The sequence below is a fragment of the Epinephelus fuscoguttatus genome, linkage group LG12 (genome assembly GCF_011397635.1).
Source record: "Epinephelus fuscoguttatus linkage group LG12, E.fuscoguttatus.final_Chr_v1".
Classification (NCBI taxonomy): Eukaryota; Metazoa; Chordata; class Actinopteri; order Perciformes; family Serranidae; genus Epinephelus; species Epinephelus fuscoguttatus.
The window spans coordinates 22325824-22353809 of record NC_064763.1 but is presented as its reverse complement, the minus strand read 5'-3'; the positions used below and the strand labels follow the sequence as shown (position 1 = coordinate 22353809).

The 27986-nt window shown below is 39.7% G+C and overlaps 3 protein-coding genes across 7 annotated transcripts in view; 1 reads left to right on the top strand and 2 right to left on the bottom strand.

Moving 5' to 3' along the window:
* The window catches only part of zswim7 (zinc finger, SWIM-type containing 7), a 46039-nt gene extending 36646 nt beyond the window's left edge, over positions 1–9393 (top strand). Inside the window, exon 6 of one of the 2 annotated variants that reach the window (XM_049592052.1) lies at positions 8452–9393. The gene's annotated coding sequence lies outside the window, so the exon portion shown is untranslated. Of the gene's footprint in view, positions 1–7390 lie in introns of both variants that reach the window. The other variant, XM_049592051.1, reaches the window with a different exon arrangement.
* Positions 70–20791, bottom strand: adora2b (adenosine A2b receptor). 2 transcript variants are annotated; one of them, XM_049592042.1, is made up of 3 exons: positions 20742–20791; positions 19511–19984; positions 70–6009 (listed from the first exon to the last, which is right to left on the bottom strand). In XM_049592042.1, exons 1-3 carry the CDS (start codon positions 20768–20770, stop codon positions 5277–5279), a joined length of 1236 nt encoding a protein of 411 aa, XP_049447999.1. In that variant the 5' UTR covers positions 20771–20791; the 3' UTR covers positions 70–5276. The 2 variants fall into 2 exon arrangements, with proteins under 2 accessions (XP_049447999.1, XP_049448000.1); XM_049592043.1 differs by lacking the exon at positions 20742–20791 and adding an exon at positions 20149–20726.
* Positions 20792–21101: 310 nt separating this feature from the next.
* specc1 (sperm antigen with calponin homology and coiled-coil domains 1) overlaps positions 21102–27986 on the bottom strand; it is a 151817-nt gene continuing 144932 nt past the window's right edge. For all 3 annotated transcript variants that reach the window (XM_049592035.1, XM_049592036.1, XM_049592037.1), the window contains one exon: positions 21102–23479. In XM_049592035.1, the coding sequence (XP_049447992.1) occupies positions 23390–23479 (90 nt within the window). In that variant the 3' untranslated portion in view covers positions 21102–23389. The remainder of the gene's footprint in view (positions 23480–27986) is intronic.

The window sequence follows — 27986 nt, the reverse complement described above, 5'->3', positions numbered from 1 at the left end:
TTATTAATTAATTAATGGCTACATTTATTTTTTATATTATTTTTGGTGCAATAATTGAATATTAATTAATTTATTTATCAAAAATTGTTTAATTTTTTCAATTTTGGCACTTTCCCTCCTCCATATGCGAGCAGTGAGCGTCTGCATGCTGAACCAACTTTAGAAAAACATGAACAATGTAATTATACATTGTCATATAACATAAAATTGAAAATGTAGGAATAAAGACTGACCAATATAAACAACAATATAAACATTGCCTTTATTAACAAAATATTTCACCGTACATACAGATTGCATCATGTTAAATAGCAGTATCAGTTGAAGTCTTGTTGAATGAAAGAGAGAACGGCCTCTGGAAAAGTTGAACATCAGTTTGACCACAGTGGATGTTTCTCCTGATTAGTAACAACACTACACCACATTGACAGATACTTCGGAATGAAAGGCAGGAATGTTGAACTAGATCAACTTGTTATTGTCTGTCTTAACTTCAAAATCACAAAAGAAGGCAATAGTTTGACATCAATCAATAGATTGTAGAGAGGCGGACACCTACAGTACTTATATTTTTACACATCAGTCAACAAACACAATAATACAACGTTACAGTGCAGTTACAGTATAGATGTCTCCATTGGAATGTACTAAAACTTTGGCACACTCCTGTATTTTAGCCCTTGAAGTTAGTCAGAGTTGGTACACTGGACACACATGAGGGGAGAGAGTAAAGCAGTGGAGGCAACTTAAGAAGAACACTTGTTTAACACCAACACAACATGGTTCAACACCACCAATGAAGCACACAAAACGGGAAATAATTGAAAATGTCAGTGCAATGTGTTTTCATTTGTGTAGTGATGGCTCTCAGGTAACCAAATTCACCGTTTTTTTTTTCCCCCCCTCACATAAATTACGATACTCCAAACAAAACTTTACCCTGCTCTGATTGAATTCATCAAGACCTGTTTTTGTTTTCTGCAAAAAGCCTTGTAGCCCTGCAGAGAAGAGGCAAAGCATCAGGTGCTTTAAGATTTGACTCAGTGGAAAGCAGTGCTGCAGCTGTGTTCCCTCAAACTATGACGACTTATATATACTCACGTGAGACACCGTGGCGCAGACCTCCAAAGATGGCGCTACGAGCAAGCACAAAGGTGTTTGTGCTCAGCGCATTGCTTGTTGCAGTATTCTCCGAAATGTGCCCACTCCACCGAGTTAAAGTTGACTGATTGATCTGGCATCTTGACATGAACAGCTGTTTCTTGGTTAAAATAAAAAACAACCAGTGAATGCAGCGGGGGGTCTCAGTTAGCCAGGGGCAAGGTAATGCTGTTGTCAAGCGATGGCCTAGAACCAATGAGCAGTAATAATAACAGTGATGAGCGCTATAGACAAGATACACACTGTCATCGAGGCTGTTCTAAATTAACTTGTCTTCTCAATATCGACCAACATTGTAGTTTGTTTTACTTCATCTTGCTCCACTTTTAAAACCCAGGACAAAAACTGGCGCATCAGTGTGGACTTAAAATGATGTTAGATTCAGGCGGATACCGGGGTCTCAAGTGTATGAATGAAAATTGAATTGCCCTCCCCGATGAAAATCAGTTTGAATAGATTTGATGTCACATTGAGGGTGAAAACTGAGGGTAACGAGTTGACAATTCTGTCTTATATCAGGCGATCCGAAACGGCAAACAAAATATGCCGTGAAGAGGCAAGAAGTCGACAAGTGTTATTGGCAAGACGCCATTGACCAAACATGCAGCCTTTCAATGCTGAGGAGGAATTAATGAGTTCAGTACCCCTTAGGAGTTAAATATTTGGAACAACAAATGTATTAATACGAAACTGAGGTTGAAAGGTTGAGTATCAGCTGGCAAAATATTTACCGAAATTTAGATTTTTAAAATCTTTCGAAAATCCTGAGACATAATAATAGGAAGGCTGGGTATCGCAACTCAATACCTTCAAGGAATCAACTGAAGTAACCCAGTACCAAGTAGTATTGAAACGTCTTCAGTCAAACGATACCTGCATTCAAACTTTTTGTGCCGGGGGTCTGATCTCAGATCGTCAGGACAGTTCGAACGGTCAAGTTCAACGTGCCCAGTTAGCACAAGCTAACACAGTAGTAGCAGCTAATATCCAACACTGAGCCGTTAAACAATCCTAGGAAACTCACACTGACTCTGAAACAGGTTCTCAACTCCTCACCGGATCAGCAGACTTTCTGGTGCTTCTGGTGCTGAGTTTGTCTGCCTGGCTAGCATGAGCTAACACAGCAGCAGCACTAATGTCAAACACTGCACCATTAACCTAGTTCCAGCAAACTCATACAGACACCGATCTGGTTCAGCTCTGTCGTTGAACCATTTAATAACCGTTGGGTAATGTTAGCCATATAATGCTAACAGTTAGCCCTATCACTGTGTGCACTGTTGGACTCTCACTAACTGTCCCTGGCGCAGAGCTCACTCCCGCAGCAGCAGCTACAACCCATAAAGTCTGTGGTGAAGTCGAGCACAATATATCTGATGGAGTTGGCAGTTTACTGTGCCGAGATGCAACCAAAACATTCAAAAGTATGGATATAATGTCACACCACTTTATAAACATTGTAGGTATCGAATTAAGCACTTTACTGGCATCGGTATCACTTTAACGGAACTGGTACTGGCACTTGTATTGCAAATTTTTAAACAATGCCCAGCCCTAATTAACAATAAAATTAAATTATTATTTACTTCTCAATGTATTTGCTTTTATCAATATTTGTGACAGTCATGTCTGAAAAGCCCTGCAAGCACCTAGTTACAGAAATTCAGGGTTATACAACAAAGCGGCACAACAACTTGCGGAGCCTTTGGGCTTTACACAAAATACCAAATATCATATTTTTTTGCTCGCGCCCCCTTTTTTGCTCACGCCCCCTACCTGGGTCACTACAGCGGGCATAAACCTAGCATGCTGATGAATATGTGCACTGTTGAGTTTGCCTCTCAGAGAAAATTCCATTTGTGTTACCTTTGTCACTCTTGAAAATTAGATAATTTTGGGGGGTTTTACTGGAGTTAGTTGTCTGTCCGATAAGATTAGAGATTAGAGCTAAGATGGATAAGTGTTGGCTCATTAGGATTTTGATTAAACCGAATCCTCAGTGCAACATATTTTAGTGTTTCACCGTCAAAACTGTTTTCTCAAATGAAACAGCTCATCTCAGTTCAGTCAGTGATTTCAGCAGCTTGTGGGGGGAATGACTGCACTAAAAGGGCAGATGGGAGCCTCAGGATCCCAGCTGACACACTGTCTGAGGGCGGAGGGGATGTTGTCAGCTGGACTCCGGAGGCAAGTGACATTCATATACACCCAACTGAATCAAAGCAGTGGTGTTTTACGTGATGCAAGCATACGTGTGTACCAGGACATTGGTGATGAGGAATAATGTAAATTGATTTTAAGTATCAGATATGACATTTGCTTGTCTACGTTATAGTGTGTCATCTCTTGGCTCGTAACAAAGCAGCTGAAAATGCCCTGTGCAGACACCATTTTTCTTTAAAGGATATTATAAGTTTCCCACTTCCTGAGTTCTGTCTTAAGAAATGTTAACATGGCAATTATATGGAGCAGCACTACAGTTTTGCTAAACTACTTCTTCAAGAGATACTTCATCCCCAAATCAAAAACACATATCTTTTCTTACTGAGGTGTTTTTTTTATCAATCAGTTTAGTGTGAGATGAAGAGTGTTTGAGATATCAGCTGTAGAGATGTCTGCCTTCTCTCCAATATAATAGAACTAGATGGCTCTCTGGTTGTGGTGTTTGAAGTGCTGAAAAAAACATGTGAAAAACTCAACAGCAATGTCTCTTTCCAGAAATCACGACCTGGTTATTCAAGACAATCCGCTGACCTTGTTGTGAGCAGTTTCATGTAGGAACTGTTTTATTTCCACCAACTACACCCACCAACTGTATCACCACACAGAAGGAAGTGTGCATCTACTGCTAACTCACCTAGCGCCACTGAGCCAGCAAATGTAACAAATCAGCTGAGGAGAACGCCATTAATATGTACATCTCATGCTTTCACAAGCACAAGCCTCTCGTCCAAGAGCAGATGCACTCTTCCTTCTGCACGGTGATGCAGAAAAACATGTTGGTTTTTTTGGCATTTTAAGCACCACAAGCTGAGTGCCATCTAGTTCCATTATGCTGGAGAGAAGGCAGACATCTCTACAGCTGATACCTCCAACTCGGCAACTCACACCAGAACAATCTAGACTGATAAATAGCACTACAGGTAAGAGGAGAAACATGTGTTTTTGGTTTTGAGATGAACTATCCCTATAAGTCTGTGTGACTGAATCAAATCATGCTTTTCTCTGGCTCTTAGTCATAAACTGATCTTGAGACTCCTGTGACTATCGGGGATTATTCATGCAATAGGCAAAGCATTTCTTTTCTTTCTTGTTTATTTTATTCTAATTTAGTTGTTGGCATTCTCCATGTATGTAGAAGAGTCCCGTCTTTTTCCCCCCTCTGTAGACTCCCGTGTCTGTCTGCCTGACCACATTTTTTGTAGAGGAGTCACTGGTGCAGCAACAGGACAGTACTGGCACTTAGTTATAGCAACAGCTCAAGAAGATTTCTGCTATACAATGTTGTTATACTGATAAAGAAAATCTTTACTTATGTCTGTACATTGAGTCTGTGATGGTCACGAGTATGAATTCATATTAAAGGGCCACCGAGCCAAAAATAACCACAGATGCAGACTACTGCTAATGTACCTCTCTAGGTCCACAAGTACAGATCTAGCCACACCAAGTTTTTTGATCTTTACATTCTCAAAAGATACGTTCTTGTAATAAATAAATTAATAAACACTGGCACTTAATGCTGACAATATAAAATAGCAGGGCAAAAAAAGGAGTGTTTGGAGTTGAAACAAGGTGGATTCAGAATGATAAATAGCATGATAGAATGTAGTTTGGATCGTGTTCACAGTCCTACAAATCCAGTTAGCTTCAACATGTTTTTTAAATCAGAAATCCTTCACAATACAATAGTTACATAAGACTCGCCATTCAACATTTCACTGCTTGACCCCTGATTTATAAATAAATGTCCACATTCAAGGCGCTTTTGACATCGATTCATCTTCACATATCATACCCTTGTTCTGTAAACATTATAAACCTCAGTGAACATGAAATTCAAGACTGAAACAACAGAGTTGACAGATAATACTCCGCCCCAGTCACGACTCTCTCTATAGCAGAGGGTCGATGGTCATGTGGATCTGGTCTCTGTTGTGTCTGCTGCCGTTGGAGCTGAGGTACAGCTCCTCTCTGTGGCACAGGAAGTGTTGGGCCAGGATCTTGCGGAAGGTGTTTCTGAAGTCCTGGATGCGGTAAGCATAGATGATGGGGTTGACCGCGGAGTTGGCATGACTCAGAATGATGGCAACATACATGACAAGTGGTGGTTTATACAGCTCCTTATAAAACAGCGTGAGGCAGTTGAGGATGTGGACAGGCAGCCAGCAGATGGCGAACAGTCCCACAATGATGGAGAGGGACTTGGCGGCCCGGATCTCCTTCTGCAGCAACCCGTGGTGATGGCTGTCCCCGTTGCCCACACATTTAAGCTCGATCTGTCTCAGCTGCTTCCTGGCCACTGTGAAGATCTTCAGGTAGATGCCCAGCATGATGAGCAGTGGCAGCAGCACGCAGACAAAGAAATTAAAGTAGACCATGTAGTGCATGTCCACCACACTCTCAAAGAAACACCTGAGCCTGCAGCTTTGTAGTAAGTTTCCTCCGCCTGTTAGCCCCTCCACAAGGTCAGCGTTCGTAGTGTTATCCGCTGCAGAGCTGTTGCTCCTGCAGCTCGAGTACTTATAGTTCCAGCCAAAGAAGGGGATAAGACCAATGACAAAGGAGAGGATCCATAAAATTGCGATGATCTCTCTGGCAGCCTTTCCCGTCATCAACTCCTTGTACCTGAAGAAAACACAACAGAGGTTACCATTTTAATAATGTTAACGTTTTGGACAATGGTCACAATCCAAATAGACTCCAAAGATCAAGGACAGCCCAGCTATAACAGAAACAAATACAACATAGCAAACATGTGTGCCTTGTCACGCTGCTGATGTTTTGACATCGAGTGTTAATGGCTTTCGAGTGTTAATGGCTTTCATTGTAAAGAATTAACAAATTCAGCAGGCCTCGGGAAAACCTGATTTTCTTTTCTACCAGTCAAAGCGGAGCTGTCGCTGCAGCTACATTGTTACAATCTTTTTCATCTTCCATGTGCTCGTAGGCATTCTTCCTATTTCTTGGCCATTTAACGGCATACTAGAACACTGAAAGGCGTCTATGCTGCCCCTTCAGGTCTGGAAGAATTGCACCCCCAGTACCTGTGTTATTGTAGAAAAAACAAGTATCATCACATTTTCAGAATTTTGGCATCAACGTGGTACCTAAGTATTGGTTCTTGTGACAACCTTAAGGCACAGAAACACCTAGCGACATCAAAGAACTAGTGGCGACTAAGGTTGACTGCTGCGTCGCCTCATGTTGCCTGTGTCTATGCCAAAAAGTTGCACTTGGACACAACACAAAGAATATAGTCAACGGTCAACAAGTACATATGTACTCTGCCTGCGTAAGTGTGCCAATGGCGTGGGACACAACACCAAAACTAGAGCAACAGGCAATTACGAACAGCACAACATTGACCAACAGCCAACCTCCGGCTTGTTGTAGCAGAGCCCATAAAAATGCAAACATGAATCAAATTACAGTATATGAGCAAAACATTTTTGGGTGCTTTTTCTGTGATGTAATAATTCTATGATGTGAATATTTACCTGAGTTCTTCTAATGATTGTTCCATATCTGCATATTTGATTCATTTTCTTGAATTATACAAATCCAAACAAAGCTCAAAGGTAACAGACTTGTCTTTCTTTGACTTACCTTTCTATAACTTTTAACTTTAAGAATGCTTAAATGTATTGATCAAGAAGGTGTTTGACAGTCATGAAAAGGATTTGAGCTAACATTCACGACATTTTTTTATTTCAAATTCTGCCCTGGAGAAGGGCCCACTGAGAATGTTGTCTTCTCTTTGGCTCATAGAAAGTGAGCTGATGTTGGCCTTTGTTTTGTTTGTTTGTTGGTGTGGCCCCACTGACAAATCTGATTATTCTTATTTGGCTCCTTCTGAGCACCGGGAGGCACATCGGCCTAATAATGGCTAGGCATCAGGCAGACAATATGAATGATCAAATGTGATGGTGAATTGCTGTGACTTGGTGCATTCAAGTGTTGCAGGGAATATCTCCTTCACAGTCTTTTTACTTTTTTGTTTTTTCAGACCAGACAACAAAATACAACAACACAAATACAGCAGGCATCCAGTCGCCCACTATGAAGAAGATTAACGCAGAGTTCAGACTGACTTCAGTCCTGCATGAAACAATGCAGCCTTCTTATTCATTTGGACGGAGCCGGTCTGGGGGCGCAGCAGGAACGCCAACACTTGGCTCTAACAAAACTTAAAGAACAAAATGCTCAGCTGACACTGATGGGAATGTAATAGTTGAGACATTTCAGTCAGTGGTGGCTCAACTGACATTGGCATCTATAGAGCCACTCTGCTAGCATTGCAAGCGACAAAACACAAAAACCTCAGTTAAGCTAATTCATAAAAAAACAGACAGATCAGCTTCAAAGTCTTGGCAGAGCTACCAAATTAATTTTAAAGCTGGGGTAGGCAGTTTATTTTGGTGTTATAGGGCAAAAATCTCACATTAACCTTTGAGCATATTGTAATTAAAGTGGTGTGAGAGAAAACTAGACCTCTGCACCTCGTCTTGGCTCTGTTTTCATGCAGAAATCTAGCTTGTGATGGGACACTTCGGCCAGTCAAGGGTCATTTCAGAGAGAGGACGTTCCTATTGGTTCTTCTACAAATGCAGATGCATGTGCATGCCCCTTCTGTGAGAGCCTGATTCACAGAGCACTGTAAAAAACTGTCACTGTCATATATGGCGGCTGATCTTGTCCTCTGCTCAAAGGGTGAGGAGCTCCCAAATCTCATTGTTTTGCCAATATGCAAACATGTATGGCTGCCGTTCGTTTATTTTGAATTAGGTGCTGACTGCAACCAGCTGCTTTTTGAATTTCCCATAGTGGGTCACACACATAACATGTCATCAAAATGTCACATCCGTCCTGCCTGTAGTCTTATTTATACAGGCACCAATTCCGCCCTGTTATAACCTCCTGAGGCGGTTTAAAGGCACCACTCAGTCCCCTAATTACGCACTTGTACCATATGTACAGCACAGTGAGGCGGCATTAAGAGCGCTATATTCCCATCTTGAACATGCAGTGTAAAAGAGGCTAGTGTGTCCTTTGCTTCACTCCCTGCAGCTACAGACCACCTTGCCAGGAGGAGAGATGGTAGCTCTCAGATCCCTAGTCAGCGGCTGCAGCAACCTGAAACCAGCCAGCTCTGAGGGATCGTACAGCCTGGACTCCCTGCCAGATCAACAAACTTTCTTTTTCTATCGTTATAAAGGTTGGACGTGGCCCTGCTGCTGTCCACCAGCCAGCAGTGACACCTGACGCTGGGGAATTTGCTCTGGCTGAATTCGAGTGAATACCGCTCCCGACTGAGGTCCGTTTCAGTTGCCCTCCCCCCCTGAGTGCACAGTGCTCGGTACCATTGGTTTAAGCACACAAAATCCTAATCTATGAACCTTAGATATGTTTAGCTGAACTTGTATCATCACAGAGCGTCCTGGGGAGGATATACTCTGGAGCCAGTGGAAATGACACCTCCATTTTAATTAACAAAGTAAAGCAGGACTAAACAGATAAAGGGAGTTGTATGCCACTTTGGTTTTCATGTAATTTCCATTTCAAAAGGAAATACAGTCCAACTGCAGCAATAACAGATGGGCTTATTTATATCATTTAAACCACTGATTCCCAACTGGTAGGCCGCAGTCCAAAAGTGGGTCATGTCAAGTTTGTTAAAAACACTCTTTATTTTTAAGCTGAAAGCAGCAACCCTGCCTTCATCAGTCAGACTGACTGATGGGGATTCGCTCTGTTTGTTTTCTTTTTTTAAGTGATAAGTTATAAGTGTATTTGTGTTGTAACTATTTGTTAAGTTATGGCATTTTAAAATGTATCCTGGTTGTATATGATTGCATAGTTGTACTGTATGTAGATACTGTGTATGTGTTTTTATATTTTTCTGATGTAAAGTCATGTATAGATATATTTCTAATTTCATTAATGTAAATTCTGCATCTGCGTTATTAACTGCGAGCATGAATGTTAATAAAATCACACTATTTTAATGTTTCCCCTGAGCATATATCGGCATACTATCAGCAAAGTAGCTGCTATCTCAGGTAGTATCTCACATCCTGCTTCGCTTGAATTTCTACAACAAACATATCGCTAAAATTACACACGCCTCACTTGAGGTTTGAAGCCATTTAACATGTTTGTGCAAATGTTTAGATACTGTAAGCAGGCCACACTGATGAAGCGTGCAGTGAAAGAAAGTGAAAGAAATAAAACAGCCCTGATGAACTTTGTCTTCCCTTCTTTAACATCCTGGCTTTGTACTTTTATGTAGTTTGACGCCTGAATTTTTGGACTAGATCCATCTTGTGTTTTTCACTATAAAAGGATGGATGTTGAGTGTTAGACGGATAAATGATTCAGCAAGTTTCTCATAAAGCCATCGCCTCATTGAAATATGATATGGAATTATGAACAGCAGGTGCTCAGAGGCTGTGTATGGAGATGCAGGGCTTACTCACACAAGTGTCGTCCTGACTGTTGCCATTATATGAACAGCGCTCGAAGCAAAATGAGCTGTTTCCTCAAAGTGATTCAGACGGGCGACCGCATGGTAATGACTCACGCACACACAAGGCAGTCTGAGCTGGAGGTGCTGCAAATAATCTGATCTCTACAGCTGCACAGGACATGATCACACTATATCAGCACTTATGTGACTTCTGCCGTTCTTGTAAACTTTTGTAGTTGTAATGATTAGTTGTAATTGATTATTAAATCATTAGTAAATGATGAATTTACTAAATGATAAATCATTACTTGAATATAAATCTGTCCTGTCATTTACAAGCCATCAGTAAGTGATTAAAGTGGTGAATTTAAGAGAAACAGTAAGTCAGGAGACGTGGAAAGGTCCATGCAGGGAGGAAGATACTGTGAATGAATGGGTCAAGCACAGGACTTTCACCTTGGGGTTTGTGTCCCCTGTGAGTCATTTGCAAATTATTTTCAGACTTAGCTGACTTATTATTTTGTTTTTAGGATGTTTAAAGCTGCTGAATGCACACTGTGTACATAAACTTTTTAATAATAGCTAAATAGTCCCGTTGGTGTTAACATAATATTTCGATGCTGTGAGGACGCCCAGGAAAGACGTACAGCTGATCGCCAGGAAACGTCCCAGACATTAGCAAACTCCAAAGGAACTATTTTTGGACAATGATGAGGCTTCTCGATTGAACGCTCAGTGAATGGTAAGTGAAATTTCAAGGCCCGTTTCCATGGGAAATAGTTACATGTACTTAGACAAAGAGAACAGTGTGATCTAATGGCTGACGCTGATAGAAGACTATAGAGTCAGAAACTGTGGGTTCGATTTCCACGAAAATGGAAAGAATTTTGATGGCTGGCGTCATAACGAAAGAGCGAAAACATCGACAAGGAGAATAAGACAGGTAAGCCCAATACCTCAGGCTATACTATGACTCTATAAAATGTATATTATGACATGGTATCCTAAGACTTATTTACATTTTGAAGACAGAACACAGATTTTTATTGTAACATTTTTATAGCATACTATTCTATGACTTTTGTCATGGTTTTGGACGACATACTATACTATGACTTTTTTTCATGGTTTTGGACGACATACTGTACTATGAAATTTTTTTCATGGTTTTGGACGACATACTATACTATGACTTTTTTTCATGGTTTTGGACGGCATACTATAGTATGACATTTTTCATGGTTTTGGGCAACATACTATACTATGACTTTTTTTTCATGGTTTTGGATGAAATACTATACTATGATTTTTTTTTCATGGTATTGGACGACATACTATACTATGACATTTTTCATGGTTTTGGATGACATACTATACTATGACATTTTTTCATGATTTTGGACAGCATATTATAGTATGACATTTTTTGTTGATTTTGGATGACATACTATACTATGACATTTTTTCATGATTTTGGACAGCATATTATAGTATGACATTTTTTGTTGATTTTGGATGACATACTATGTTATGATTTTTTTTTCATGGTTTTGGACGACATACTATACTATGATTTTTTCATGATTTTTGATGACACTGTTCTATGACATAGTGTACTATGACTTATTTTCATGGTTTTTGGTAACATACTATATTATGTCTGTGACTTTTTTTTGGACATATTTTTGTTTGACATTTTCACAGGTTTTTTTGGACATACTATTTTATGAGCTTTTGTACATTGTTTGCACATTTTTGTGACATACTATATTATGACCTTTTCTGTCACATTTTTAAACAACATTCTACCCTCTGACTTTTTTAGCACATTTTTGGGACATTACATGATTTTGTTTTAATCACATTTTTATGTCATAGTATTCTGTGCCTTTTTTGGCACATTTTTGTGAGATACTATGGTATGACTATTTCTGGCACATTGTTGTGACACAACACTAAGACTTGTATTATTCAACTGTTTTTTATGTTATACTGTGACTATTTTTACTTTGTCATGGCATACTATAGTATGACTTTCCCCCCACATTTTAATGATATACCATACTATGATTTTTTTTTTTAAACTTTCTGTGACAATATATATTATGACTTTTTTTTCAATTTTTAAGACTTACTATACTATGCCTTTATTTTTATGCACTTCATGACATGCCGTAAAACTTCAATTAATAGCCTGGGCCATAATCAATTTAAATCACTGAAATAAACAGGCTTATATCTGGGACAAGTGTCTATATCGGACAGGCCTTTAATTCCTTTCACACAAGCAAAGATCAGGAAATAAATCAAATTGTTTATTTAAACCAGTATGAATATTAGGGGCTGCAGATAATATGTCAATTATCAATCATTCATTTCATCTAGCACAGAGAGACAGCGCATTAGAGAAAGAGAGAGTTACAGCATACTGACACAATCCTGTTAAAACAATACTCACAACTTGGATTAATTATTTTGAAAAACCCTTTTGATTCTTTTGATCTGAGGACCCATACAAACTAAAGGACTATGAATAACTTAAAGGGTAATCGAGGAACAGACACATAATTTGAGGATGCCAACAACCAGCTTTTACACAACTTTTTCTAAAAAAAAAAAGAAGAAGAAGAACTGCTTGGCAACCAACATGGAATGATCATCAGATATCATTGTGTGATATTTGATGCTTTTTGAATTTACGTGTGCAGGGGTACATGCCCACTTCATTTGCACATTATTAGTGCTGTGAGCGCTAACATCCTTTAACAAAGGATTGAAGGACAGAACTATCAGACATAAGCAATACAAGCAGAGAGCAGGCACCCTGGCTGTTATATAATTACAGCGCATGCCACATACCCACAACATCCACAAATCGATTTTAAGCATGTTTCCTGTCTGCCACTTCACTATCAACAATCAAATGAAGTAACACAGAAAGCAGGGTTCTGACACAGACACTAACAGACTATCAACAAGCAATAAGTAACCAGAGAGAGAATTTGAGGACAGAGTCACGCTTTCAACATTCTGCAAAATATAATGCACAAAGACTATCAGCAATATTTGTAAATCATTTGTAAAGCAAAAATGTAAATCTTTAGTAATACATTTATAAATACTTAAAAGTTACAGTAGAAATTCCTCACTTGACCATTACTGATTTTTTCCTTACAGTTGGCAAACAGTGTGTCAGTAACGTAGCTCTAACTGTCAAGAGGGTTCGGGTTTGGACAAGTGCATGTGTTATAGATACAATCCTCACCACATCCCATAAACATGTGGGTGGCGTTCTTCTTAGGTAGGTGCAGAGAGTGTTGTTGAGGACGTTCATTGTAAAGACGGAAAATATCACCCAGTGCAACAACACTGCACTTTTCTGTGTTTTTAGACAGTTATATGGCATGGATGTACATACACTATCAACAATTCATTGTTGAAAAGAAGATGTGATAGATGAGCGTAAAGCCAGGCTGTGAGGAAGTGGGTTCTTCTGGCCGCCAATGTCTCCCACCTCGACAACACAGAGAGGAAGTGTGTGCCATCGCAGTCTGGTTTCATATGCACACAATTTGCTAGTAAAATCGTGCTATCAGAGGGATGCGGCTTCTTAATCATTAGCCCAGTCTACATCTGAGTAGGGAAAATCAACCCTGTATAATAATAATTATAATATTCCCAACAGTCAATTATTCATCAGTGGTGGGGCAGCTCTGCCCTTGTCCTGCGACCTGCTGCAGAGGGTCGTGAATAATACAGCACTCTGCCCACAGAAGGAAGGAAAGGAAGCTTCAGAGCTCACGATGACCTCGCATTCTCACACTTTCTCCCTCTTCCTCTCCATCGTCTACTCCCTCATTCTGTCAGTCACAAGTACAGCAGCCAGCACAGGGTCCATTTCCCAGAGGGTCCATCTCCTGCACGTCGCCTCCCACCCTCTCTTTCTGTTCGGAGGCAGGGAGCGGGCGAGCGGCTGAATGGATTAGCTCTGGCATGACGACAGCACGCTGGCATCTATCTTTGTTTTGCTTTCTTCCCCTGCTCCATTCTCCATACATCCCCTTCTCTTCTCTCTGTCACTGTGCTTCCGCCTGGCCTCACACAGACCTCTGCCAGGCCACACACACTCTCTAAACGCTCACAACATCTACTTCAATGTCCGGCAGTGTCCACAGTCCTGCTTCAAACACAGACTAACAGGTGGCCGTTCACACTGACGACACATGAGAATTTTTTCCTTCCCCTCTCAGTGTGTGTTCAAACTGATGTGTGCGTTATTTGCATTGTGACGAGGATTTGTGTGATGTCTGAAAACAAGTTGTACAACAGGGTAAAGGCACATTAATAAAACCATGTTAACACAGATGGGAGTTTCTCGCCCCGATTGAAAGGTGTTCATGTAAGAATTGTTTTGACAGAAGAGGGAAAGGTAAATATAGATATAATCTCATTACTGAAGTGATATACCTCAAAAACTAATTTTGGAGCCCTGAAATACTCCGCCCATGCAGACTTGAAAGATAGTTTTTTTCCTCTCAGGAAATCAAGGCTGTGGTCAGCTTGTTTCACTACGGTAGTACAAACAGTGACAACTTTCTGTCAGTAATCAGCAGAGGTGTAACATTTAACTTCAACTACTTTGCATTTCAACAGCTCTCAGAGTAAAACGTCCAAACACAAGTTCTAAGGTGGCTCTAACAGACATAGGCTATAGACAGGTGACACATGAAGACAACCCTCAGTGAATGAGTGTAGAAACATAACAAATATGAAGATGCTCCCAGACTAACCACATGAAACTGTAAGCCTTTCACTTTCTTTTACTGCTCAGTGAGTCCGTGGACTCTGAGGGTCTGAGGAGCAGGGGCAATAACATGAGATAAAATAGGGCATCAACTGCATTCTGTGGACACCAGTGTGCCGAAAGTTTCCCCATATGTAGGACAGCCTATATAACACCGCATCATGTTTTTGCAATTTTAAGGTCACTCTAGAGGGCACTTCATCATGTTTTATCTAGTATGAAAAAGTCACAGTGTCATTAAAAATATTTTTAAAAAGTCATAGTATAGTGTGTCATAAATAAATTAATAACAAGAGACTGTTTATCATAAAAATGCATTTTAAAAAATCATTAAAAAAGTGTTAAAATATAAATAAAAAAGTCATAGTATAGTATGTCATAAAAAGTCATATTAATAGAGAGTAAAATCATTACAAAGAATTTATAGAATGTAGGGTTGCAACGGTATACCGGTTTCAAGGTATACTGGCATATTTAAATTGCCGGTTATCATACTGTGTACATTCTCCTGTCTAAGATATTGCAAAAATGTAACTGGATAGATAATCTCAACTAATCCTCCATTTCCCCCGGGATTATTAAAGTAACTATCTATTTATCTAATTTTATTTTAATTCTTTTCAAAGGGAGATTTTTTACACAGACTTGCATTTAAAAAAATGTTTTAAGTTTAGTAATAAAACATTTGTTTAACCAAAAATAACCCTTCTGCTGTACTTCCTTTCAAGGTCATTCTGACATATAATAATAATAATAATCCTGTAATACCGCAATGTTTTCTGAGACCGTTATTGTACCGTGAAATTCTCACACTGTTTTAACTCTTATAGTAGGGTATGTAAAAAAAAAAAATGCATAAAAATGTTTAAAAAAATTAAATGTATAGTTTGTCCAAAAATCATAATAAAGTCATAGTATAGTATGTAAAAGAAAAATCATGTCGTTGAAAATGTCATAGCATATTATGTCATAAAAAAATCATAAAAAAGCAATAGTATAACATATCATAAAATTTAATTTAAAGTGTAATTTTAAAAAGTTACAGTACTTTTTTTCCCCTAAAAATTACTTAAAAAAATCATGGTATAGCATGTTATTAAAAAATAAAAACAGTCATAGAATAGTATGTCATAAAACTATTAATAATAAAGTCATAATGAAGTAGGTCGTAAAGAATAATCACAAAATTCATAGTATGGATTGTAAAAAATATATACTGTATATTCAATTATGTTAAAAAAAATCAAAAAGTCATATTTTACTGTGTCAAAAAAAGAAAAATCATAGTATAGGTATGTTATAATAAAATTCATAGTATAGTATGTCAAAGATAATCATTAAAACTCCATAGTATAATATATCATAAACATTTTCATAAACATGAAATAACATTATGTCATTAAAAATGTTATAAAAGTGTAGTATAGTATGTGATAAAAAAAAACATCATTATAAAGGTCACAGTGTGTGGACTTTCCCTCTGCAGTCCTCAATCATACGCTCGCTCCCTAAAATGGTAATCAGGCAAACAAAATCTGAGAGCCCCTGATCTAAGCTTTTGCTTTCAAAATGCTTAAATTAGTTGGTTTAGCTGTCAAGTTTCTAAAAATCTCTCCGGGGGGAATTCCTTCCAAAACCCCCCTGGAGTGTTGGCTGGCAGAAAGTGTAGGCCCCATTGAAAATGCAACCCCGCCCCTGTTTAATTGGTAGAGTGATATCAATCCTCTCATCTACTTCAGGAGATGGTGTTCTGATAATTGTCTGCGACAATACTGATCTTGTTTTCTAAAACAAGCTGCAAATCCCACACCTTAATCAACCTAACCACCTACACATATTTCTAACCAATGTCACCTCCTGTATCAGACTTCATTTTAAGATCACATTGCATGTCATTGTCCCCTTGTCTGCACAGCTGATCCCAGGTCATTTCAGGACTCTGCTGTTGTGGATAATGTATGTCTCACAGAAAGTGTGAGGGTGATGCATCCCTCACTGTGTGTCTGTCTACATCTGAAATCAAATTCCCACCTGCAGCATTTTTAGTGAGATGATAAATGTGGTCAACAGAGCCTCGCCTGGTTCTTTAACTCCACCTTAACTTTTAGACATGTTTCATTATTTGTGAAACACTAAAGCAGGATTTACATGGTGGATGACACTGCACCACACCCACTACACCACTACATGCGCTGAAACAAAGACAGGGAGCTTAAAATGCCCACTTTCCTAACCACACTGACTGAGGCGGTGCTGCTGGTGTGGGTGGGGGTAATCGTTTGAGGTCTCTGATGTGCTAAAGGTCATCTCAAAGTCCAAACAGCACAGAGGGACAAAATAGCTAAAGGGTCTTTTTCTGAGAATGGCAAACAGGGGCTTGAAGTGAGCATTGAGTGGGTGTGCAGCTCTGTCATCTCGTGGGGTTTAAAACATCTGGCTTTGGCCTTTTACTTCCACTAAAACCATCTGTGAAAACACTTTCATGTGAGAGCCCCAAAGGCCGCAGACTGGCCAAACTCACACACACACACACCAGCCATCACTGTGGACATGTAACATGAGCCGAACATACACACTGGTCTCATTATCACATGTATGCGTTGTGAGGCTGGGCTTTCAGAGGAAACTATAAAATTTCATGTTGAAAACTTTTTACAGAGAACGTCATGAGTGTGTCGCCAGTTTAATGGCAGTTTAAAGTTTTCTGTGTGAGGAGGCAGAATGAGGTTTGGTTTCCGTCCGTGGGTCAAAAATAGAAGCACAAGTGGGGATTTTTACAAGCAACTTGGTTGGATGACTTTTATCCTACACTAGTGTCAAAGTGTCCTTTCTTGCCAGCGTTTGAGACTAATGGAAATGACAGCACATCACAACCCTACGGCACAAACAGCACCCACAGCCATCCACTACCCACAGCATTCACTGCAGTGAGTGTTGCCCTTTAAAAAAACATCTCTGACGCGCAAAAGCAACACCACCTAAAAACAGACGAGTCCCATCTGATAATAAAGCATGTATTCTTCAATTTGTTGTGAGCAGCACTGTGCTGCCTCTGTTCCCTCAGGCGGACTCGCTCAGAGGCTGCACAGCGGCACTCACTGGCCTTTGCCATCAGGATCAATGGAAGTGACAGTGAGGCCCCAGATATTGATCCAGTGTCTTCTCCCGTCACATCAAACAGCTGGATGACAGATCTTTGCATCTGTTCTACAAGCTGCAGGAGGCTCCAATAAAAAAAACAGATTCCTTGAGCTTCACCACACTGTATGTAAAGGCAGCTTTACCTAAAGCCTACAGATTATTCAATCAGCAGCCACTATAAAGTGTTTGCTGAGTCTGTCTCCAACTCGTGATTAAAGAGGTATTATCTGATTATCATTCCGCGTTTACATATTAACTGAGCTATTTTTATGCAAGGCATTAAGCTCCACATGAAACTGATTCATGAGATCACAGAGCTGATGTTGATCTTTTACATCATGGACATGGATGGATTACTGAACGGGTTAACTGGGCACAGGCCAACGGGAACCAAAGTGTCAGGGGCCCCCCTGGCCCTCACATGTAAAATGATAAATGTTGAATTAACATGTAACGACCAGGAACGGACGTTAAATGACCACAAGGAGATGAAAACAAACTGCACAGAGACACAAAGTAACTACGAAATTGGGCAAACAACCACAAGAAGACACAAAATGACTACAGAGAGACACAAAACAACCACTGGAGACACAAAATGATTACAAAGAGACACATAATGACAAAAAAGAGACACAAAGTAACTAGTAAATTGGGCAAAACGACAACAAGGGGATACAAAACAACGCATAAGACACTATATTACATCAAAAAGATACTTTTTTTTTTTTTTTTTTACCTCAATAAGACAGAAAACGGCCTCAAACAGACCAAAATGACCACAAGGAGAAGGAGCAAAGGAACTGCAAAGAGACACAAAACAACTACAAAATACATAAAACAAGAAGACACAGAATGACTACAGACAGGTACAACACAACAACAATGGGATGCACAACAACAAATATGACACAAATTACCTCTAAGAGACGCAAAAATCAACCCAATAAGACACAAAATGACCACAGAAAAGACACAAAAAATCGACTGGAGACACAAAATGACTCCAAAAAGACAGATAATGACAAAAAGAGACACAAAACAACCATGAAGAGACACAAAGCAACGGCAAAGAGACACAAAACAACCACGACAAGACATAAAACAACCACAAAGAGACACATAACAATGAAGAGGGGACACAAAACAACCACGTAGAGACAAAACAATGACAAGAAGACACAAAACAGCCACAAAGAGACACAAAATGACCACAGAGGGATACAAAACAACCGATAAGACACAAACTGACCTCAAACAGACAAAAATGACCGCAGAAAGAACCACTGGAGACACAAAGTGACTACAAACAGACACATAACAACAAAAAATGTGTAAAAACTACAAAGACACGCAAAACCACCACAACATCTGTGTGTCTTTTTCCTGCGTAGCATAGGTGGTGGGGCCCTTTGCAAATCTGTGCCAAGGGGCCAGTCATTTCATTATCCGCCCATAATCTTAAATTCAATTATTACCTACAGGGGACACATGTCAATATTCAGGGCTGTTTGAAGATAAAATGACAGGAGGTCAGTATTTTCTTCCTTATTTCACACACTGACTGTGATTTAACAGCCAGAGAGCTTTGAGTTCACTTCGATTGAAAACCAGACTGAGGTCTCACTGTGTCTCTGTCCTCACCAGCATCCTGTCAGATTAATAAGAAGAATGTTTAAATGAATTCCACATCAGTGATACAAACTCATTCTCACCTCAGAGGAATCTTCACCGCCAGGTATCTGTCAATTGCAATAGCCAGAAGGCTGAAGATGGAGCTCTGTGTCAGTACCAAGAGAAAACAGGCCAGGAAGAGGCATCCGTAGAAGTCCAGACGGATGCCAACGCTTATGGTGATGGCAAAAGGGATGGCGAGGCAACCGACCAGAATATCCGCCACGGCCAGAGACACCAGAAAATAGTTGGTGGCGTTCTTCAGAGTGGTGTTGATCGACACAGCCCAGCACACCAGTATGTTGCCGGATATGGAAAGAACAGCGATTACTACTTCAATCACGATGTAGAACGGACTCATCTCAGCAAAGTGTGTTAAAGGACTAAAACCTGCAGGCTGAACATAACAGGAGACACGGTCACCCGCAACGCTACCTCTAGTCCCAGAGGAGTAAAGAAGTCTTTCTGCTGTAATCCAGGAATCTTCCACAAGTGTGAGCTGCGGTACCAGCCATCTGTTGGAAGGAAAGGGGGTTTGCTTTATATTCAGATTAAGAAAAAGTTTGCATCACAAAGTTGACAAAAGCTGGAGAACAAAAAACGCATCAATCCTCCGCGTCTGCTGCATTAGTGACCAGACCAAGCTGAGGGAAAGTCACTGGACATAGTTGTGACTCACCTTCATGAACCTGCACATCGTCTCTGGATGTTTTTACATTAACAGCGAGCTATCTGTGGAGCGCATCTGTAGCTGTGAAGCGCAGGCAGTGTGTCACACAACTTCCCCCCACGCAGCGGTTTTGAAGTGGAAGGGGGAAACGCAAGAAGAAAAAAACGAAGAGGAAAAAAACCCTCAATTTCACAGAGAAGCCACGCCCAACACACACACACACACACACACACACACACACACACACGCTTGCAAGAAGTGCGATAAGGGTGGAATCCCAAACGAGCGTAACCGTTCCGCCGCGCGTAATTACGCATCAATTAAACCTCGTCCAACTACGCTTCCACGTGCATTCCGTTTAATGTAAATGCCGTCATGTTTATACTGTACGCACTCGCGCCTGCACTGCTCATAGACACGCGGCTGCATCTGGTTTCAATCAGTCCGAAATCGCGGAGTTTACCCCGCAGGCCAGGAGCTCAGTGGAGGCAAAAGAAGAACGATTTACTCACATTTAAACTGCTGAATACTGTTTACCTTCCGCTTCTGGCTGACGCAAATTCATGCTAAGAGGTCAAAGTAGGAAGAACTACTATACTTACATATGGAAATCAGTTTTGAGAGAGCACATGAAACCAAGACCAAGCTTGCCTTTTTTATATTCTCATCTGACCTTTCTTACTGTGTTTAGATATTTTCATTCATTCCCTAAGTGTTGCCTCATGTGTACCTGCTGCTACTCAAATGTGCTTAAGCAGCAAAGGTGTGATGTGACAAGCAGGCTACTCTTTTCCATTCAGTGTTCCCACAATGCCCAAATGTTTCACAACCCTGGCACAGAGCTGGGCACAGAGGAAAAGCATTTTAAGTAGAGCAACACACGGAGCTGGTGCTTTCACGGACAAAGACTGCGTCACCTTGGAGTCACATAACTTGAAGAATCATTTTTAAAAAGTGAATGATTGAATATAAAACTTGACAATCCTTTATTGGGCAATATCCATCCAACAGGCTTCCAGATCTGACATCAGTATATAGAAAACTGCACACACTTCTGTCCATTCTCACTTTTCAGGATACACGTCTTGTAAATCAATAAATAACACTTTTATCTTCCAAAACATAAGGGCATCTGCAAATGGAGGCTTGTCTAAATCATACCACAGAGAAAGTGTTGTGCCTAAACCTCTTACACGTAAAGGTCATCCTCTCCGTCATTATTTAAACATGGCATGCGGAATATGTAGATTTTGCAAAGCAGCTGCAGTACCATAGTTGTTGAGAGAGTCTCGATGGAAAAACGTGAAAAACAGTGCACAATGGTTTGATTCAGCCGGTCCTTAGTGCTGTAAACAACGCAAACATAGAGATCAATCTGTCTTCATAAAAATATTTCTACAAAACTATTCAGCAACTCTCGTAGTGTTAAATCATGTTTTAGTGTCGCATCACAGATGGCAGCGTAGGGTTTGTCTCATCTCTATTCTTAAGTGGAAAATATAAAAGGCTTCAGTTCAACTCAAAGCTGTCAGTTCAAAACACTCTCTGCTCTGCAAAGTACAACTCCAGCTCGTTCACGATAAGCACTCGGTGTGAGAAGTGACAGATTCTTTAAAGCAACATTTCAGCAAACGAAACAAAATGTTCAGTGAAAAAAGACGTCACGCTGCGAGCTCAGACAGAGGGTTACACTTTGACCATGCATAGATAGTCTGGTATATGCTGTGTCTTGGAAGATTTGGCACATTTGAAAATGACCAGAACCAACGGGAGCCCATTACTGCCAATGTGATTAAAAATAAAAAAAGATACTGTAAGTTATTATTAGAAAACTGTATGTATGGTGTATGGATGTGTGGGTGAATGGTGCATGTGTTGTAAAGCACTTTGAGTGGTTGCTAAAGCCCTGTTTCCACCAAGCAGTGCGATACAAGTAGTCAACTAATTGCCCTAAATGATGACTATTGGTCGACTGGGAAAATTCATAGTCGTGGGCAGCCCTAACTGAGATACTAACTTGTCGTTTTTCTTATAACAACTCAGTATTTTGAGATACAAAGTCATTATTTCAAGAAATGTTCTCACTGTAGTGACTCACAGGATCTGTTTTTTTTATCCATCACATTGGCAGATATGGGCTTCCATAAGAACCAGAGCACTGGATTCACAAACAACACTGATAATTAGCATATAATGGAAAAATATCTTCTGTACTGACAGCCAGTTTGTGACAAAATCTGGTAACACTTTACTTGAAGTTATCTACATAACTATGACATGACACTGTCATGAACTTGTCATGAACATTATATATATGTCATAAAAGTGTCATTCGGTTTTTGTAATGACATTGTTTGGGTTGTCTTGATTATGACAACTTGACATTAATTAAAGTGACATTACCAGAAGTTGTCTTTGTCATGACAAGTTGACATTAAATTTGTTTGGGATGTCCTTGACATGACAACTTGACATTAACCAGGATGACATTACCAGAAGATGTATCATCTTTGTATCAATCATTATGTCACCTTGTCATAAACACAAAAAGAGGTGCATTTCTTGTTAATGTCAAGTTGTCATTATAAGGACATCCTAAACAAATTAATGTCAACTTGTCATGACAAAGACAACTTCTGGTAATGTCACTTTGATTAATGTCAAGTTGTCATAATCAAAACAACCCAAACAATGTCAACTTGTCATTACAAAAACCAAATGACACTTAATGACAGCAGTCATAAACGTTTATGACATGTACATAATGTTTATGACAAGTTCATGACAGTGTCATGTCATAGTTATGACATATGTCACCCTTATGTAGATACCTTCAAGTAAAGTGTTACCCAGAATCTATTACAGTATGTATTTTTGTCAGTTCTTTCAAAGTCAGTATAGAGGGAGTTAAAAAATAATCAAACCAGCTCAGCTGTCCCCTGCCTGTGAATCCGATGCTCAGATGATGTTTTAAGCTGGTAAAATTGAACAAGTTATTGTTTCTTGCAGTACAGTCTTTGTAAATTTGAGCCTCAGTGCTCACTGTAGCGTCCCGTTAAAAAATGAGAAAACAGCAACTCTGTGATTGTTTCAAATCTCCCAAGAATGGAGACTTCCTCAGTTGTGTGTTAAGTGTCCAACAGTGAGCAGGAGGAAGGTTACGCTGGCAGCGTTACGTCTGTCTGGAAGGTGAATGTAGTGCTGACAGAAAAAGTGCTGCAGTGCCTCCGATTCATCTCTCTCAAGCTGGTTAGGTCTCAAAGTACTTGTAGATCTGAGAGACGTACTGCATGACGCTCTGCCAGTCCGGCCTGTCTGTCTTCATCACCTCCTCCATGTCCTGTTTGGAACAAAAACAACAAGGAGTGTTTAGAGTTATGGTGTTTTGATTGTAATAATTCTGAGCTTTACAAACAGCACCACTGTCAGGCCAGTCAGAGTGGTGTGGAGATAAAACCCAGCTTCCTTAATATTTATGTATTCTGCAAGGACTCCACGTGTGGTCGTAAAAGGGCAACCATTAACGGTGAGCAGCATTATTATGAAGTCACTCTTCACAGGAGCGTCTGCTAAATGCCAGAACAACAGCATCCCCATTAGCACAATCAGAACTAACATGCAACGATGCCAAGATACGACACTTCAGTGTGAAAATAACATTTTTATTTCTTGATGGGTTTCTTATTTAAATACTTTCTATTTTATGTCCATGTGTGTTTTACATTACTGTCACATTGAGTGGTAAAATTTAACTAAGAACATTTAAGTACAGTTTTGAGGTTCTTGTACTTTACTTTAATACTTCCATTTCATGCTACTGTAGACTTCTACTCCATAGTTTGAGATCATGAATACAAAATATAAATAAACAAGTAAATTATTATGATGTGTTACCTCAAGTAGGAAACCCCAGGGACATTTTAGATTCTGATCTCAATTTTAAAGCTCATTTTAAATCACTGACAACAACTTTACACAATAAAGCCAAGGTACGACTGCTACTGAGCTAGTGAGATGCTGAGAAGCTTATCTGTGCTTTTGTTTCCAGTTGTCTTCACTATTGTCACGCTCTTCACACTGGCCTACCGAAAACTGCTGCCAGGATTTTAACAAAAAACAAAAAAAAAGACCATATAACTCCTGTTCTACATAACCTAAACTGGCTCCCAGTATCTTTTAAAATTGATTTTAAAATCCTTTTTCTGGTTTTTGAGGCTCTTAAAGGCTCCGTCCCCTCATATTTAACAGATTCCCCATCACCTTATATCCCTTGACGAACCCTGAGATCCGCCACAGCTGTTCTTTAACTGTTCCTAATGTCACTACAAAAACCTTTGGGGATGCTTCTGTTAGCTGCTACGCCCAAAAAATACAGAACACCCTGCCTTTAAATATTAGACTTGCTGGCTCAGTGGAAAGTTTTAAACAATGACCGAAAACATATCTTTTTAATATAACCTATGACTAGCAGCTTCCTGTGTTAATATTCATAATATGTATTTTTTATTATTTGATTTGATTATTGATTGATTAATTTATTTATTCTTCTCATTTCTCCTTGATTGAGTAGTGTATAATTGTAAGGTTTTATCTGTTTACTGTCTGTCTCTGCTGCTGATTTGTAAAGCACTTTATGCTGCATTCTGTGCATGAACGATGCTATATAAATAAAGTCCATTCATTCATTCACCATATAAAATAATTACAATGAGCTTTACCTTTACCAGCTGCAACACTAAAGTGATGAACAAATTAATGCATTAATAATTATATTCCAGTGATAAAGTATATATTATTCTGAAACGGACCGTTCTGCATTATGAGTACTTTTAATTTGGGTACTGTAAGTATATTCTGATACTAATATTTTTGTGAGAGTGTGAGTTAACTTTGCTGAACAAGGAGCTGCTGGTCTAACAATGCCTCAGGTAACTTGTTAGTTAGTTTATGCTATTGTGGGACTTTGGTGAATCTGAACTAATCCTTCAAACCACCAAGGTCACTCGGTAACACAAACTAACTTACCCAGGGGTCAGCAACCTCTACTATCAAAAGACCCATTTTCTAACAAAAATTTGAGTCTTATTATGAAGGTAACTCAGACTATTGCGTATAAAAAAGCCTTTCAACATTACTAATAGGTCTAAACGAGCATTCATTCATTAATATGTTTTAGCACAAGGTGGCTCGTTGGCAGGACGCTATTTGTGAACATTTGGTAAGAGGTGGTGGTGAAAGCAAATTAATCTGTCCACACATTATTATCTATTTTCCTCCCAGACTCCACAGTCCATAGCTAGCCTCGCTAGGGAGATTCAAGACTAGTCACCACTACGGAGGTTCATTTAGACAAGACAGGAGAAACATTTAGAGGAAAAGGCTGTAGATTTTCTTGACAAAATATTAAATGTTGTTTGTAATTCTGTGTCTAGGCTACACATTTTTACAATAGAGAATGTAAGAATTACTTTAGGCTTACAGCAATTATAAATAAAAATTCAGTTCCATATGATTTTTTTAGAGCCCCAGGGAGCCACAGGAGAGAGGCTCATGTGAGTCGCACGTTGCCTACCCATGCACTAACAGATCAAGGCGGTTGCAGACCAGCAGCTCCTGTGCTGATCAATCTAACATTATTGTCTTTGTCAATGGTGTCTGGCTTTGAAGAGAGCGTGATTAAAGGGGAACTGTGCACATTTTCTACATTCATACATGTTATTCCTATGGTGTAACAGTCCAAAAATATCAATAAACATGAACAACTCTCTCCCAAATCCAAAAACTAGAGTGCTCAAACTCAAATATGTGATGTCATAGGGTATAATGTCTGGAGCTGCTCCATAGACAATGAATTGGGAAAGATGTTCCAGATCAGTGGTTCCCAACTGGACCACGAGTGATGCACAAACATCAAGTCTGTAAAAAACACAATTTATTTTTAAGTACAGTGAATTTCCAACACAGAGCTTTTATTTTGAAGTGCTGTTTCCTGCTGTGGAGTGAATGACTAACGGACAGATACTTCAGAGAGACAGTAAACTAGCGACATGGCCAAACCAAGTATGACACCGAACATATTAAGCTGTGTGGACCTTGGACTCATGACTGGGGAGAAATCTGGACCCTGTGGGTGGACCAGTGGGGAGCCACAGTTCTAGACGACACTGAGCACCCAGAGGAGTGGTCTGAGTCTATGGGGACATTTCAGAACACCACAACAGAACACAAATCAAACAAACATTCTGTGGGTCCAAAAACTCCATCTCCCATTCCTTGTCTATGGAGCAGCTCCAGACTTTATACTCTATGACATCACAAGTTTGAGACTTACCTCTCTGGTTTCTGGCTTTGAGAGTGAGTGGCTCATGTTCACAAATCTTGATTGATCTTTTCTAGGTCATGGAAATAATTGGACTTATTAATTTAGGTGTCCCCCTCCCAAGTTGCTATTCCCAAGGTTCCTACCATTTTTTCCCTGTTAAAGGGATTTTTTGGGGAGTTTTTCTTTATCCGCTGTGAGGGTCCGAGGTCAGAGGGATGACGTATGCTGTAAAACCCTCTGAGGCAGACTGTGATTTGCTTTATAAATAAAACTGAATTGAATATGAAAATTTATAAACATATGTTTGATGTAGTTTTGCTGTTATTAAACATGACCACCGTTCACTACGGTTCATCAAGATTTTTTGGATTCTTCCTTCTCTGTGGAGGCATGTAAGAAAAAGTTTTCGTAACAGGGGTTGAGATGAACAAATGGTCACTTGGGGTTGAAGTATTCTTTTATGATACTGTAATCTACATTATTGCATTATTATGACACTCAGTATCTGTTTCTCAATATAGGATATAGTCAGCTGCTTGGACACAAATCGGAGCCCAGAGTGATGAGTCAGACGTTGAACCAGGCTTTCACATGACACCGTCGAGTTGCGTCACAACAGTTTCCCTGAGCTCAGACTTATACAGAAGCTTCACTGCAATAACAGTAACTTCCAGGATGTCTCAACCCCCTTACGGGAGGGTGATCAGCTGCTTTCTCTGGGCTGACCATCTGATTGTTGTGTTTATATAACAGAGAAAGTAACAGTTGAAAAGTTGGAAGTCACCAGCATGGGAACATAATTCCCGTATCCACAGGCACGTAATGGACATTTAATAAGACAAAGTAAAATGGACTTTGGTCTCAGTGAAACATTTGGGCCTATTTTACTTCCTCGCTGACGTCCAGCTGGCTCTTCCACATATAAAGCGAAGGAGCTATTTGACTGATTTGTGTTTTCTCAGAGCACTTATTTTGGCTGGACTTCAGAAAGAACAGATATCCAACAAATATTCATCTGATTTATCACGCTCCTCAAAACATGGTGCTGTCATCAGGAAAGCAGAACATAGCAAGAAGTCATGCACAGATGTAAAGCAGGGCTGGACAGAGGCCACATTAGTTTAACCGTCTCAGATACTCTGCAATCACTTCTAATATATTTAGAAGAAAGTAAAAGTGTTAACAGAACAGTATGTTCAGCACCTAGAAAACATAGGTGTGAGCCAGGGGCGATTGCTCTGAGACAACAAGGGAGGCTGAACTTCCCCTAAAATTTCATATAGAAGAAATGATCAAATATGCACTATTGAATTTACATTAAAGTAAGACTTTACATTGCATTAAACGTGCGCTAGGATGCATTTCACATCATGACTATGATGTTCAAACGTCAGCTGTTTATCACCAGATTTCAAACGTGACCTCCCTGTCATACATTCTTGTGTCAGCACGGTGGACGCGGAGCCTCCAAGCATTCCTATGAGACAGCGCTGAGCAGGTTTTTTTCATGCAGCAAACCGAGACG

Bases quoted from the DNA above. Each gene is read 5' to 3' on its own strand.
- adora2b (XM_049592042.1), bottom strand. From the start codon at position 20,770: ATGTGCTCTCTCAAAACTGATTTCCATAT. The intron at 19,985-20,741 runs GTAAGTATAGTA...TCCTTCCAACAG, and splicing joins CTCAAAACTGATTTCCATAT to ATGGCTGGTACCGCAGCTCA. The intron at 6,010-19,510 runs GTGAGAATGAGT...TGTTTTCTTCAG, and splicing joins GCGGTGAAGATTCCTCTGAG to GTACAAGGAGTTGATGACGG.